At 44.8% G+C, this 14,646-nt stretch overlaps 1 protein-coding gene across 1 annotated transcript in view; it reads right to left on the reverse strand.

The window, feature by feature from the left end:
• The window catches only part of CNTN4 (contactin 4), a 271,602-nt gene that overhangs the window by 82,747 nt on the left and 174,209 nt on the right, over positions 1-14,646 (reverse strand). The window contains 1 exon segment of the mRNA XM_033071468.1: positions 2,504-2,599. Coding sequence (XP_032927359.1) covers positions 2,504-2,599 — 96 coding nt within the window.

A 14,646-nucleotide genomic window follows, 5' to 3' on the forward strand; every position in this document is an offset into this window, starting at 1 on the left:
AAGGTTAATGGTCTGGATGCTGATCAGCATCTTTTTAATAAAGTCACAATTTTAAAGCCCAGTGACACAATGGCTGGCAGGAAATAATTCCCTTTTCATTTACTGTTTTTCTTCTCCCAGATCTCAGCACCTGGCCAGGATGTTTTTTACAGGTTTCTACTATTGCAGTGAATACCCTCATCACCAAAGCAATGGCAATTCTCAGATTGAATAATTTTGCTTTTTTAAATTATTTTTTTTTTCAGATTTCATTTTCAATGCACATATGGAACTAAAGAAAAAAAATATTATAATATGAAAGTGTATTTTCCCCCACAATTAGCCCTCTGTTTCAGCAGTGGCCATTAAAGCCATCAGGGACTTTTTGCAAGGATGATGAAGTTGGGTTTGCTGCCCTATCAGATTTTAAAATAAGTAATTGCATTTTCTCCTCTTATTACCACTCACACTTCCAAAGAACTGGTTTTTTTTTCACTTGGAATGTGGAGAGATTTTTCCTGTGACACTTGCAGTGCTGTCCTGGGGGGCTGGAAGGAGCTGATCCCTCCAGCTCTGCTTTGCTGGGATGGGGCTGCCCATGGAACAATTCCTGATGAGCAGCAGCTCCCCCTGACCCCTGAAACTCCTCCTGAGCCTCCCTCTGCCCCGAGCTGGGCTGCAGAAAACTCTGGGGGTGTGCAGTGGCTGCTGCAGACCCCAAGGGCTTCGGGCAGAGCTGGCTGATGGAAATGTGATGATCACCAAAAAGCATTAATTGGCAGTTGGGACGTTTAAAACTCATTTCTGACCTTGGGAGGGAGGAAAAGTAAAAGCAAATGTTGGCACAGAGCAGATGAATTCCTGCAGAACAGTTCTCTGAATTAAGCTGGTTTGAGTTTCCTGTAAACACTTTGTGTGCAAGCCAGAAAACAACAAGCCCAGTGCCACAGCCCAGCTCAGGCTGTGATGAAGCAGTTCAGACTGTGATACAGAGCTGTGACAGACTCTGCAGACTAATTGTGGCTCTGGCTACAATCAGGATAATTTTCTGGCTGCAGCAGAGCAGGTCATGGTGGTGGTCACAGGGGAAGTCCTCTCTCACCCAAATGATTGAGGGAAATTATTGCCAGAAACGTTCTCCCCTCCTGGTCAGCACACGAGGCTCTGTCCCTCTTACTGAACCAAAGCTGGAAATAACACCAGCACCTTCTGCAAATTTAGTGTTTTGTATCAGCAGTAAATGAACTCAGACCAAACCTTCTCCTGAGCCATTCCCTTCTCAGTGCTCACACTCCCCCCAACTGCTCCATCTCCACCCAAGGAGATTTCTCATGGCAAAACAAGGAACTCAGCCAGCACAGAGCTGGGCTTAGCTGAGGGCACAGATGTGCACAATCGCTGCAATGGGAGGGGAATGGGAGGCAGCACTGCTGGCCAGGGCTGGGCAGTGCCATGGGGTCAGTCCTGCTGGAGGGGTCCCAGTGGGACAAAGCCCATGGGCAGCTCTGCCAGCTGAGCAGGAGCTCCTCAGGGCTCTGTCTGAGCTATAAACTGAGCCCAGGAGCTCCTCAAAGCTCTGCCTGCTCCAGTCTGAGCAATAAACTGAGCCTAGAGCTCCTCAAGCCTCTGTCTGAGCTATAAACTGAGCCCAGGAGCTCTTCAAGGCTCTGTCTGCTCCAGTCTGAGCAATAAGCTGAGCCCAGAGCTCCCCAAGCCTCTGCCTGCTCCAATCTGAGCAATAAACTCAGCCCAGGAGCTCCTCAAGCCTCTCTCTGCTCCAGTCTGAGCAATAAGCTCAGCCTAACAGCCCAAACCCACTGGGCAATCTCCAAGCAGCTGATACCAGAGCTCAAAGCAGGAGTGCAAATCTCTGTAAAAGGACCCAGAGCCCTGGGAGATGTTCTGTGCTGTGGCAGAGCAGCTGCAGCGGCTGGTGGGGTCCTGGTGGGGTTTGACACACACATGGGGCTTGCTGGGCACCCCAAGGGCATCCAGCAGGAATTCTGACAGAACCACCCCTCCCCAGCACGTTTTGAACAGGACAGTGCAACACACACCCTCAGGAAACCAAGTTGGCACACCTAAAATAAATTTATTCTGAGCTGATAAAATTGCTTGGTATCTTCTCTTTGAAGCAAACAGCACCCTGTGAGATCTGGACATATCCTGAGTACCCAGGACACAAAAAGTAGTGCCAGCAGTGTTTGAAAAAGAGAAAATAATGAAAAGATGATGCACAAAAGTGGCTCTGTCAGCAAAGATCAACTTTTTAGCAGCCAGGCCACAAAACAGAAAGGTTGCACAAGAAGATCTTGGTCAGGTCCTCGGGATATGAAGACATTGCTTAATTTCCATCTGAAGTTTATACTCAGATGAACAAAGTGGATTTCTGTGCATTTATCACCCTCCATCAGGGTCACAACCCTCTCCCTGCTTCAAACTTCCTGGAAACCCTGAGAATTCTCTTCCCTGAGAATGGAACCCCCCAATTCAGTGAAACAGGAGAAGGGAAATCTCTGTTTACCTCCGGAGTGGGGCGGGGGCCCGCAGAGCAGCACCATGCCCTGGCCCTGGCGCACCGACACCGTGCTCCTCGAGCGAGTCTTGAAGTTCTCAAGGTCTGCAGGAGACAAAGGAGAGGTTAAAGGGTGGCCAAAGGCTTCTCCTCATGAGGAGCACGAAAGGAAAATGGTGAAATAAATGCAGTGTCAGCTTGGAGGGTGGGCTGGTGGGGTCTGGGTGGGATGAGAGGCAGCAGGAGGATGAGGAGATGCTGGAGATGCTGGGGATGGGAGAAGCTGCTGATTCCCCCCCCAGCTGGAGAAAACCCAGCACCTGCAATGCTGGGGGAGGTTTGCTGTGTGAATTTAGGAAGGATTGCTGCCCCAAACCAGCAGTTCCATCCCAAGGCAGGCTGTGTCCCCTGGAGCCTCGCTGCTCCCACCCCATGTGTGAGTGAGACCCTTCCCTCCCAAGGGAGCCTCTTGCACCCTGCCAGCCACAGATTTCATTAAATTAAATTCCTCCTTCCACCTCTCTGTTTTTCCCTCTCCTCAGGGCCCATGCCCTGCAGAAATACAAAAACTCCCCCTGCTCTCCCTGCACACTGAATTCAGGAGAGTGGAAAAGAAGTGAGGAGGTGACTGAGCTGAGCAGTGGCACCAGGATTGTCACCAGGATTGTCACCAGGATTGTCACCAGGATTGGCACCAAGATTGCCACCAGGATTGTCACCAGCAGCTGCTTGGTGGGAGCACCAAGACATGCAATCACTTTGGCAGCCTCTGATCTTTGACAATTTCCTGCATTTCAATTTTCAGGGTTTTTTTCCCCTTGTTTCCAGTGTAGCTGAGCCTTGGTTTGGCAATTACAAACCCGTTGTCAGTGCAGTTGGGAAGCAGAGAAAACACAGAGGTGATAAATATTTATCAGGAGGAACTGCTAGGAACCTCATTATAGGGTTACAAGGATGGAAAACTGAGCCTTGATTTTTATCCTCTTAAAAATGTTTTCTGCACTCTTACTTAAAAAAATTTAAATAAATAAAATCCCAAGTTGTCACTGCTTCATTTCCCTTTTTAGGAAAGAAACCTTTATGGACCTTTCTCTCTTTTTTTTCTGGCTTAGGACAAAAGGAAAACAGAAAAAAAAATAATTAGAGAGATAGAATTTTTCATTCCCAAATTCTATAAAATTTACAAGTTTTTATTATTTTTTTTTAAATTTTATTTTACAGGAATCACTGTGACATTGCTCTGGCCACCTGCCAGTGCCCAGATTTTTATATATTTTGACTGCACATGGGCACAAGGCTGGATCCCATCCTCTCTGAGGACAGCTGCAGGAGGAGTAACAGCCTGAAGCCCAAATAATGCCTGCAGGAATACATGTGCTATTTTTCACATCACTATTGACAAGAAAAGGATTGCTACCAGGAGAAGCAGACTCTGCTTGGATGAACATCTAGGAAATGCTGCAAGAATGGTCAAAATCAGCAAATAGAGCAGAGCATTCATCACCGGTGCTTGTGCTGCAAACCATCAGAAAAGCCCCAAGCAAGCTCCAAATCTGGCTCTGAGGAAAAGAACAGGATTGAGATAATTACAAGAAAGGCTAATGCCTCATCAAAGCCATCAGGAGGGTTGTGCCTGTGCTTTCTGAAGGCCACAGGTTTATTTTTCACCAATGAACAATAATATCATTAAGATTTTATTGGTGAGGAGCTTCCTTTGGGGTCCACCTTGCAATCTTTGAATTGCAGAGGGGGTGGTTCAGCTTTGTGGTGACAACACCATCAAGTTCCACTTCCCTTTGTCCTCAAACCTAAAAACATTGGGTAGCAGAGGAGGATTTTGGTTTTTATTTGCCCATTTAAAAAAAACCCCAAACCCAACAAACAAACCCACAGACCCATCAGATTTCAAAGGAAAAACTGAGGATAAAATTATGAACACTTGCAATTCTGCAGATTAATGTGCTGCCAACAATTCTCACAACAACAAACCAGGGACTCCAAAGAGCACAGAAAAAATATTGTGTGAGCTCCAGCAACCCCAGCTTTAGAGAAGGATTAGTAATTAGCAATTAGTAATGATTTCAAGAGGAGAATACAACAGGGGGTGCAATAGGAATGCAGAGAGGTTATTGTGAATAACTCACACTGTATTTAATGAATGACTTAAGGTGCCTTTTCAACACTTTCTGGACAGTATCAATTCTAAATCAAGCTGAACAGACCCACAGAAGCAGAAAGCTGCCTGTATTATTTAATTTCAGCTGAATGTATTTAAAAGCAGCTGCATGACTTTGGCAAAGTCACTTCAGCTCTCAGTGACAAAGTGTGCACATCTCTGAGGACAATTCTTCAGCTGTGGCCCTCAGAGAGCTTTAATTAGCTAATATTTGCACAGAACCTTGCCATGTGCTTCTGAAATGCACTGGAGTGCAATGCACACCCCAGCACCCAGCCCATCATGGGGGCTGAATGGCTTGGCTGCAATAATGAGATTTTTGTGTCCCCCCATTAAAACTCTGCCTTAATGTTCGGTGCCACAACTTCAGCAGGGTTACAAGTGCAGGGCATATTGTTGGCTTTTCACTGCTATTGGGATAAATGCTGTATGTGTAATGTTAAAATAGCTTTTCTGAATGAATATAAGTTTTTTCTAATAGCAAAAATTAAACATATGTTTTTTTTTAAAAAGTATACTTAAACTATCCACTTAGTTAAAATAACAGCCCATAAATGTGTAATGAAAACCCTGCAGCTGACACAACAATTATCAACACTCACCAGCTGCAAAAAACCAAAACCACCACCCAAATTAAAAAATAATTTTTAAAAAAAATTAAAACCATAAGCCAAAAAAATCGCATGCTCTAAAAAAACAAACCCAAAGAATAGCCATGCTAAATAGTTCTCAAAAAAGTTAAACTATGCATAAAAATTATAAATATGCAACAGGTTAAAGTATTGTAACAGCAGCAGTGTGCTCTTAGCAGCATGCCCAGCACCCAACAGTTTTAACCCTTTGCTTTATTTGTATCTCCTATTATCTTTTTATTAAACCTTTTACATTTTACCAAAACAGTAAATCGTGTTTTTCACAAGCAGGTCCTGGGAAGTGATGCCAGGCTGACACAGATCTCCAAAAATGCTCCAAAGCACCCAGGAGGTGCTGGGTGTCAGCCCAGCAGCTCCTCACTGTGTTTATTGTATATTTATATATTATTGTATGGAATGTTTTGGGCTTTAATGAAAGATTAAGCAATCTGAAATGATCCACAGCCCCTCAAAAATGGCATTTGGAAACTTTGATCAAACTCATATGGCTTTGCACAGCAACAATTACAATTACATAGTAAAAATTACCCAAGTTGTCCAGAGTAATGAAAGATTTCCCCAAATTTTGTTTACAAAAATCAGTCTTTATAGCAAAGAAGATTCAATTAGAAGCAAGACAAAAGGAACTGCAGTTCTCCTTTCTTAGGACCTACTTGGGCTTGAGCTTTATGAAGTGTGGTCGTTCTTTTTCTGAGTGACTCCTCAAGCAAAGTTTTAAAGAAATATTTTCCAGATGGCATCGAAGGATGGGCACACAAAGTCACATCAGTTCCTGCTGGTGGGCTCAGTGTAAAATATGGCCTCAGATTTCTGCATTTGCAGCCCTCTGATTGTCCCATGGTGAGAATCCCACCCCAGCAGAGCCCCCTTGGCTCCCATTACTGCCTGCAACAACACCAGAAAAAATGGGAATAACAGAAATAATGGGAATAACAGAAATAATGGAAATAACAGAAATAATGGGAACACCAGAAATAAAACACCAGAAATAACGGAAACACCAGAAAAAATGGAAATAACAGAAATAACGGAAACACCAGAAATAATGGAAACACCAGAAATAATGGAAATAACAGAAATAATGGAAACACCAGAAATAATGGAAATAACAGGAATAATGGAAATAAGAGAACTCCTGAACTCAGCATGCCCTGGGAGCCCGGCTGGAGCACCAAGACTCCCTCAGGAGCCTGCCAGGCTCAGGGCACTGGGAATGTGACAGAAATCCCTATTTTCTGTGAAAGCTCAGCTCTGTTTTGCTGGCTCTGTTTGCCTGAGGAGCCTTTCCATGCTTTGCTTTGATTTTTTTTTTTTTCCACATGTGCCTATTTTTAGAACACAAAACGCTTTGTAATTACGCCGATGCCGCAATTAGGAGAGACCCCTCTGTGCAAGTGCTATTAAAAACCACCCAAAAAATATGATGGAAGATGGGATGAAGAGTCAATGATGCAAATTGGTGGTGGCAGGTGTCTGCATGTCCTTTAGAAAGCCAATTTCTGTGACTGTATCATGTGGGAGGCAGCTCTGCTGTGCAGAGCCTTGAATGACACGCTGTCAAAAATTCACATTAGTGAGCCCTTTGTCATTACAGTTCAGGGTTTTTCTTTTTTTTTCCTAATGATTAGAAAAGCAGTGTCAGTGCTGTTTTCACCTATTATTCCTGTTTAACTGGTATGAAACGATTTCTGCTTTTACTACACTCCAACAGAAACGTACACACATCAATCACTGCTTTATACATCAATGGGTTTTAATTGCCAAAGAAAACCACGGCTAATGGGCTTGGAAAAATAAAAATGTTAGTGGATTTTACTTAAAAATCTTTCCCTGGAGAGTTTTGTAAAGCAAATTTGATAGCACTTTGTTGATATGTTAACAGTGAGGAGCTTCCAGAGCTGCATCCCCAGGGATCATTATTCCTACAAAAATGAGATATTCAATGAACCTGGGCAGAGGGAACAGAATTTCTGCTCAGGAGCAGCACAGGGAGAGACAAGGGTGGGAGATACCCACAGAGCTGTGCATCCAACTGGGAGTTACTGGGAATTACTGGGAATTACTGGGAATTGGCACTGCCTTAGTGCCATTCCTACTGCACTAAAAACAAGCCTTGGGTCAGGACACTGCTGCTTCTTGGAAATCCTTGGATCAGCACTTCAGGAGTTCTTTCACTCTGTTTGTATTTTAGGGGGGTTGTGGTTGGTGTTTCACCCTGGGGACTTGGTTGGACTTTGAGCACAGGAAAACAGAGTGGTTAAACATGAATCTGGTGATTTAGGAGCTGATAAATTAGAAAGGTGACACACGTTCATTGGAAATTTTGGGTATTCTGGAGTGGACAAAACACCACCTGTTCTAATATTAAGTGAACTTTGAAGCACCCACACAATAGGAAATAATGAGATAGGTAAGGTGCAATTACCTTTTTTATATGTGAAATCCTCTTGGGTACCCAGACACAGCCAAGACACCCAAAGCCAATTTTTAAGCATGATTAAAGAGATTTACAGATCATAATGGGCTTTGCCTTCTCAAACTCCTTCTATAACTTTAAAATAATCCCAGCAATCTAAAATTTAGGGTGATGTTTAAGGTCATACCCAGCCCCAGAATTGAAGACAATGAGATTATTCCTTCTATTAAAGAGCACATGACTCATCCCAATGGAATCTGATTAGGTTGGCAATGACATCTCCAACACAAAACCTGATGGAGGGGTTGGTCAAATGCTCTGGTTCAGACTGAGCAAAGAACCTCCTCCTCAGGGATATTTGGATGCTCTCTCCCAAATTATTCTCATCATGTTTGCACACATCTCCACATCCAACAGATCCCAGGTTCATGTCCTGGACCAAACTCACCACAGGGGACAGGGGAGGCTTTGGGTGACAGCCCCACCCCAGGGGCTGCTGGCTGCAAATGGTGGGAATTTAAAAATCTGTTTTAAAAATAAAAGAATATAAATACAAACCCAGTCTTGGAGAGTGGATTGAGTGCACCTCAAGAAGAACCCCCAGGAAGGAAGGCTGGAATCTCCACATCAGACACAATTTGCCTGCTGATATTCATGGCCCCAAACTCTGTCTCTATAAAACTGCTCCTGATTTTCAGAGCATTTTTCTGCCATCCCTTCCACACCACACAGAGATGAAGTTCTCCAGGCTGTGCCCTTGCTGGTGTGGCAGGACCACACAGAGAGCTGTGTGGGTTGGAATAAAACCCCTTTGATACAGAGCTTAATAGAATTTTAGTTTAAGAGCTGGTGTTCTAATGAATAATTTCGAGAGTCACTGATTTGAGAAATAGTTTACAAGTCTGGGGATGAAAGCTTTCTCATTTGACCTTTAGAGCAGAAATTTCACTGGGATTTCTACTTTGCTGAGGAGAAAAGCAAGGAAAAAGAAGTTTTAGAGGTAAATATCTTGGTGTTTCCCCCACCCCTATCCCTGCTGGAAAATATTTTTCCTTGGACTTTATTGCTGAGGGCATTAACAAGGCACTGCCTGGGCAACTTCAGCACTCCCACCTCTGACCTCCCCATCAGCTGGACTTGGACATCTCTGCCTGGGCTCTCAGAATCCTAAACTCTTTGGGTTTCCCCAAATTTTTCTGTCCATCTGTCAAAGCCAGGCTGATTTCTGCCCCACATGGCTGAAATTCCCCCTCACTGGGGTTTGATTTCTTCCCAACAGGCTCCAGGCAGCCCCAGGGCTTCCCTTTCTTCCTCCACACCACTGCTCTTACAGGGAGACAGGAGCACTCAAAAATCCCTGCAAGGCACCCATTTTTCTTTCCCAAAATCAAACCACTCTTCTCTATGATATTATGAAAAAAAAAAATCCTCTTTGTCTTCATGTTCCACTTCATAAAAACTGCCTGTTTGCCTTCTTTCGACAGGAAATATTTCAAACATTTATTTTGAAGCAGCTCCTCTGCTTGAGACAAAATGCTGAGGACTCTGAAAAATTTTATTACTTTAATCTAGAAAATCTGGGCAGACATTTCCCCTTGGGTTGGCTCGAATGGGGTTATTTCACTCTCAGAAATTTTTTATCTTTCCCTAGAAGAAAAAAAAAATAAAATAAAAAATAAAAAAGCTCTGTTTGCACTTTCTTCAGCAGAGATGACTTTGCAGAGGGCAGGGAGCAGAAGTTGCAGGGGCACTGGAGGTGCTGTGGTTTTTTTTAATTGTATAATCTCAAGTGTCTGAGCTCTGCAGGTGCTCCCCAGGGCACCTCCCCACTCTGGGCAGAGACAGGAATGGAAATTCAGACCAAAGTGATGTAAAATACAATCACTGGGTCACAGAATTCATCAAAGCCCATCCAATGTCCAGCCTGGCTTGGGCACTGCCAGGGATCCAGGGGCAGCCCCAGAATTTCTGATCCCATGGCTCAAACTCACTCAGCAAGTTTCAGATTTTCAAAGGAGAATTTCCCTGGATAAAAACCCAGACCCTGATCCCAGAGGTGTCTGGAGGCTCAGCCTCCCTCTGGAAATGCACATTTTGGTGCTCAGCACTGCTGATATTTTCCATTCTGTTCCTCTCTCAGGCCTAATGAATAATGAAATGTCAATCCTGGACAGGGAAACCAACTTTGCACAAACATTTAAATCCTCCATCCTCCACGTGCCAGTGCTGACTCCTGGATTTGCTTTCCAGAGGGAAAGGAAAACCAAAATAAAGATAAAGCAGCCACTGGGATAAAGCTGTCCTGCCCTGCTCCTGCATCCACCAACACAAACAGGAATTTTCCTGCAGGATCCACCTCTGGCTTTGCCTGTGCTTGGGTCCTGGAACTGCTGTTTGCACATTTAGAGAAAATATTGATTTGCATTGGTACAGAACCCCTGAGGATCATCTAGGATCAGAATTATTTCTTCAGCTGGGTCAAGAGCATTTTTTCATTCACAGACCAGGAGGTTTGAGGCAAAAGGGGAGGTGTCATGAGAAGTTTCCTAATAACAGAATAAATCCCAAAACCTCCTGATTTCTTGTCCTGTTCTCCAGCCACTGGCCACACAAACCATGAAAACTGATTAGAAAATGCCATGAAAACATAACCCTACAGCTCTGCAGATGTTTACTGCTCTAAAATCAGTTTTTACAAGATGTTTGGGGGTTCATTTTTTAAAAAAAACACCTACATCATAATTCAGTTTTTAAGAATAAAGCCCCTAGATATAAAAAATGAATATCTGCATTTTGAATATATCTTTTTTTTTATATTAAAGGCAAAATGAATAAATATGACTAGAGATGGGGGAAAATGCCAAACCTGAGCCTTGCTTTTCCCTGAATTTCTAAAGCAGAAGAGGAACTGTGGTGGTGTGAGTGACCTGTGACCCTCAGCTGCTCCAACACCTCCCCAGAGCCCCTTCCAGACAGAAACCAAAATAACTTCCCAAATATCTGCAGGCTTAGGAGATTCCCAGCCCTAGGAAAACGTGCACTGATCATTTCCAAGTGCCACTGCTTTAAGTAATATCAGATTCAGCTTATTTAGAACCCTGGGGGGAAAACAAAGCAGGTAAAACTCCTCAATTTCTGCTCAGATGAAAGTAAAGTAGGTTATAGATCCATCCTCTGCTGCAAACTCCCTCTTGGTCCTATTCATCAAAAAAAAAAGGGAAAAAAAAATAGGAAAAGAAAAGGAAAAAAGAGGAGCTTACATGAGGCTTAGCCTAGTTTTCCACCCATCAGGGACTGAGGGGAAGGAGCAGAGGTTGGGAGCTCATCTCTCACACTGCTGTGCCCTGTGCAGGGCTCAGCCAGAATTCAGCAAGGAGAAACTCTGGGATGTGGGAACTAATGGGGAAATGCAAATAAATGTGCTCATTGCTGAGTTAACATCACACCAACCCCAGTCCTGGGGGGCAGGCAGGTGGAAGGGCTGATTTTGGGTGAGGCAGTGATCTATAGAAATGGCATTTTTCCTTGGAAAGTAAAAAAGGGGAGGAATCAGGGGTTTGACACTTGGCAGGAAAGCGCAGAATGGAAAGTTTTGTGTGAGTGCAGAACTGGGGACACCCAGCTGGGCTCTGCCCTGCTCTCACAACCTGGCAGCTCCAGGACAAGAGGGATGGCACATCCCAGGGGAAACCTGGACAAATGGGTCTGGGCAGGGCCACAACTGCACATCCCAGCTCCAAAATGCTGCTGATTTGCAGGGTTCCAGGTCACAACAAAACCCTTCCAATGGATGCACAGAGGGTCAGTGAGAACAAGAGTGAGGTTCTGCGGGGTGCAGGGGAAATTGGGTCGTGCCAAGAAAAGATGCAAGGAAAAACTAAGAAAGTACAATGATTTAAAGCAGATTTGTGGGGCTTGGTCTAAGCAAGCTGCAGTGACTGGCTGGGAGGGTGAGCTCTGAATTGTGCCAGTGCAAGGGAGGCAGTGCTGATGAAAATGCCAGCAAAAAGGGGATGGAACTGTGGGAAAAGCTGGGGATTTGAAGTCCAGCTTCTGAAAAAAACAAAAAAAAAACCCAAAAAAACCACCAAAACCAAACCAAACCAAAAAAAAAAAAAAAAAAAAAAAAAAATAAAGAAAAAACCACCAAAAAAACCCCCCAAAACCCCAAAAAAAACCCCAAAAAACAAAAGCACAGAAGGGGTATCTGGGTGAGAAATAGCTGAGTGACATTTCAGTATTGGGGTGCAAGACAGTCTTGGAGCAGAGGTGCTGCAATGGGGAGTGACCCAGAGCACTGGAAATTCCCATCCCTGCACTCCACAGGGATCTTTTCCTCCATAGGAAAACTCCAGAGTGAGCAAGGAGTCAGGAAAATGTGCAGGGCTGGGTTTCTGCTCCTCACAAAGCAAAACCTTGGAGAAATCAACCTCCCAAAAGCAGGATGAGCAGAGCCAGGCACACCAACCATCCCAGCTGCCTTCCAAAAAACCTGTCCTGGTTCCTGAATTCCCAGCCCAAACCCTCTGGATCCTGAATTTCCAGAAGGTTTAAAACACATCATCTCTTATCAATCCCCAGATTTTAGTGATCCCTGTGGAAATTCCTCCATTTGTGTGGTGAACACACGGATCAACCCCTGGGATTGTGGGTTTGTTTGTTTGGAATTCAGTAGATTCCCCCCCAAAAAAATGTTTTCATTATTAATTGTTTTTTAAAGAGTGATTTCCTTGACAATTCAGTCACCAAAAGATGAAATGAATGCACTGGAGGGCAATGAGGGTTCACCATAAAGGCTTTGAGCAGCCATTACAATGTGTTCCTTAGCAACTAACAGTGAAAATTATGGGATTTACTCGTGTAAAAGATATAACAGCAAACATTCTGGCCATGGGAATATTGAAAAAACCCTTTTCAGTAGGATGTTGGGAGTAATTTTCTCTTTCTACCACCACAGTGAAATTTTTCTGGGATGGTAGGTCAAAGCCCCAGAGGATTCTCATTGCAAGCACATTATTATTATTATTACTGGATTTCTGCAACTCTTTGCACTGTGCAGTGCTGGGTCCTGGCTGCTAGCTCATGTTGAACAATTATTTTGGAAAAAAAAAATTAAAAACAACAAAAGAACTTTCTATAAAATGAATTCTTTTAATAAAAGTTTTTAGAAACAAGAGTGTGATGATTCCCTCCACTTCAGAGGATGTTCATGGTAACAAGGAAGATAACAAGGAAGAAAGTCAAGAGTTTCTATAATTGAATCAGAATATACTGAGCAGGGAGGGACCCCAAGGATCATCCCCAGGAATAATCAGGGAAAAGCTACAGAGGGCAAGGTGGAGCCTCCAACCCTGATCTTCACTGGGGACACAATGAAACAGAAAATCAGACATTTCACTGTCTGGGGACATCTGCAGGAGGAGGACAAGGAGATCTTTCCCCTCTTTTCACCTCCTGGGGCAGCACAGTGATGCTTCACCCCTGCTCCAGCATCCTCAGGACACTCCCTGCAGACTCATCCTGCACTGCCTGGGGCCCCATTGCTTGTCTGGAATTGTCTCAGCCCCCTGCACATCCCAAAACATCCCCAGCAGCAGCATGGACCTGCTGAATGAGAGATTGATTGGAAACTCCTTCCAGGGAGGTGGCCCTGGGCTGCACAGGGGGTTTCAGAGGGAAGGACATCAGCCATCCTCCCCTCATGGGCTCCCAGAAATAAAACCCCCCTGAAAAAGCAGATCCCATTTCTCTAACAGCTCCTGCTCCACACACATTGCCTTCAGGCAGGTTTTGTAACAACAGGGGGCAAACACAATGATATGACTGAAAACCAGCTCTGATTCAAACTTGATTTTCCTCTTTGGATGCCCATTTCCAAATCTGCAGCCTGTGACAAGCATCAGTGCTGATGAGCAGGGGAGCAGCTCCTGCACAGCTCTCAGCCACTCCCTGAGGCTTTATTTCCAAACCAGCACGCTGCAGCTGCCAGCAGCTCTGTGAATTTTCAGGTTAAACTGAGAATCCTGCTGAGGAGTTTAGGGCCAAATTGAGTCAAGTTATCACAGCAGGGAGAGAATATTTCATCTGTGAGCATTGGGGATGGCTCTGTGGGAGAAGAGAGGGGTCAGCTGTAGGGAGAGGCTGGTGCTGTGCTGGGGGGGTTCAGCTGGTGCAGGTGGAGATGGAGCAAACACAGCCTGGACACCCCTGGGCTGGGGGAGAGGTGTAAAACTGTCTGCCTTCAAAGCTTTGGCACTAAAACACAAACTGCAGCCTCAGCAAGGTGAAACAAATTCCAAGTTGTCTCCAGTTAGAGGTGCTGCCCTGTAGGAGCTGGTAAATCAGGAATTGTCCTGCCTTGCTCATCCCACTGTGAACATCAACAGCTTGGGCATTCCTGAGCAGGGAGAAGGGAAACCTTGGCTGTCCCATTCCCTCTGAACCCCTTCCAGCAGTGCTGCCCTTCTGGGACAGGCTGGAAGATCAGCAGCACCAGAATCCACCAAAGGAAAATAAATCTGAATTCACAAAGGGAAACCTTGGCTGTCCCATTCCCTCTGAACCCCTTCCAGCAGTGCTGCCCTTCTGGGACAGGCTGGAAGATCAGCAGCACCAGAATCCACCAAAGGAAAATAAATCTGAATTCACAGACATCCAAATGCACAGCCCTGAGAGGGATCTGCAAGGGCTAGGCACAACTGGAGTTTCTCCAGGGGGTTTGGAGAAGAATTTCCATGGTGATCTGATGGTATAAATCAGATATTGGGGTTGGAAACCACCCCCAAGACAAATCCAACCTCTGAGCAAACACCAGGGCCACCAAACCCCATCACAAAGGGCCACATCTGCTCTTGGCTGAGCAATTCCAGGGATGGTGACTCCACCACTGCCCTGGGCAGCCTTTTCC

Source organism: Catharus ustulatus, chromosome 13, assembly GCF_009819885.2.
Source record: "Catharus ustulatus isolate bCatUst1 chromosome 13, bCatUst1.pri.v2, whole genome shotgun sequence".
Taxonomy (NCBI): Eukaryota; Metazoa; Chordata; class Aves; order Passeriformes; family Turdidae; genus Catharus; species Catharus ustulatus.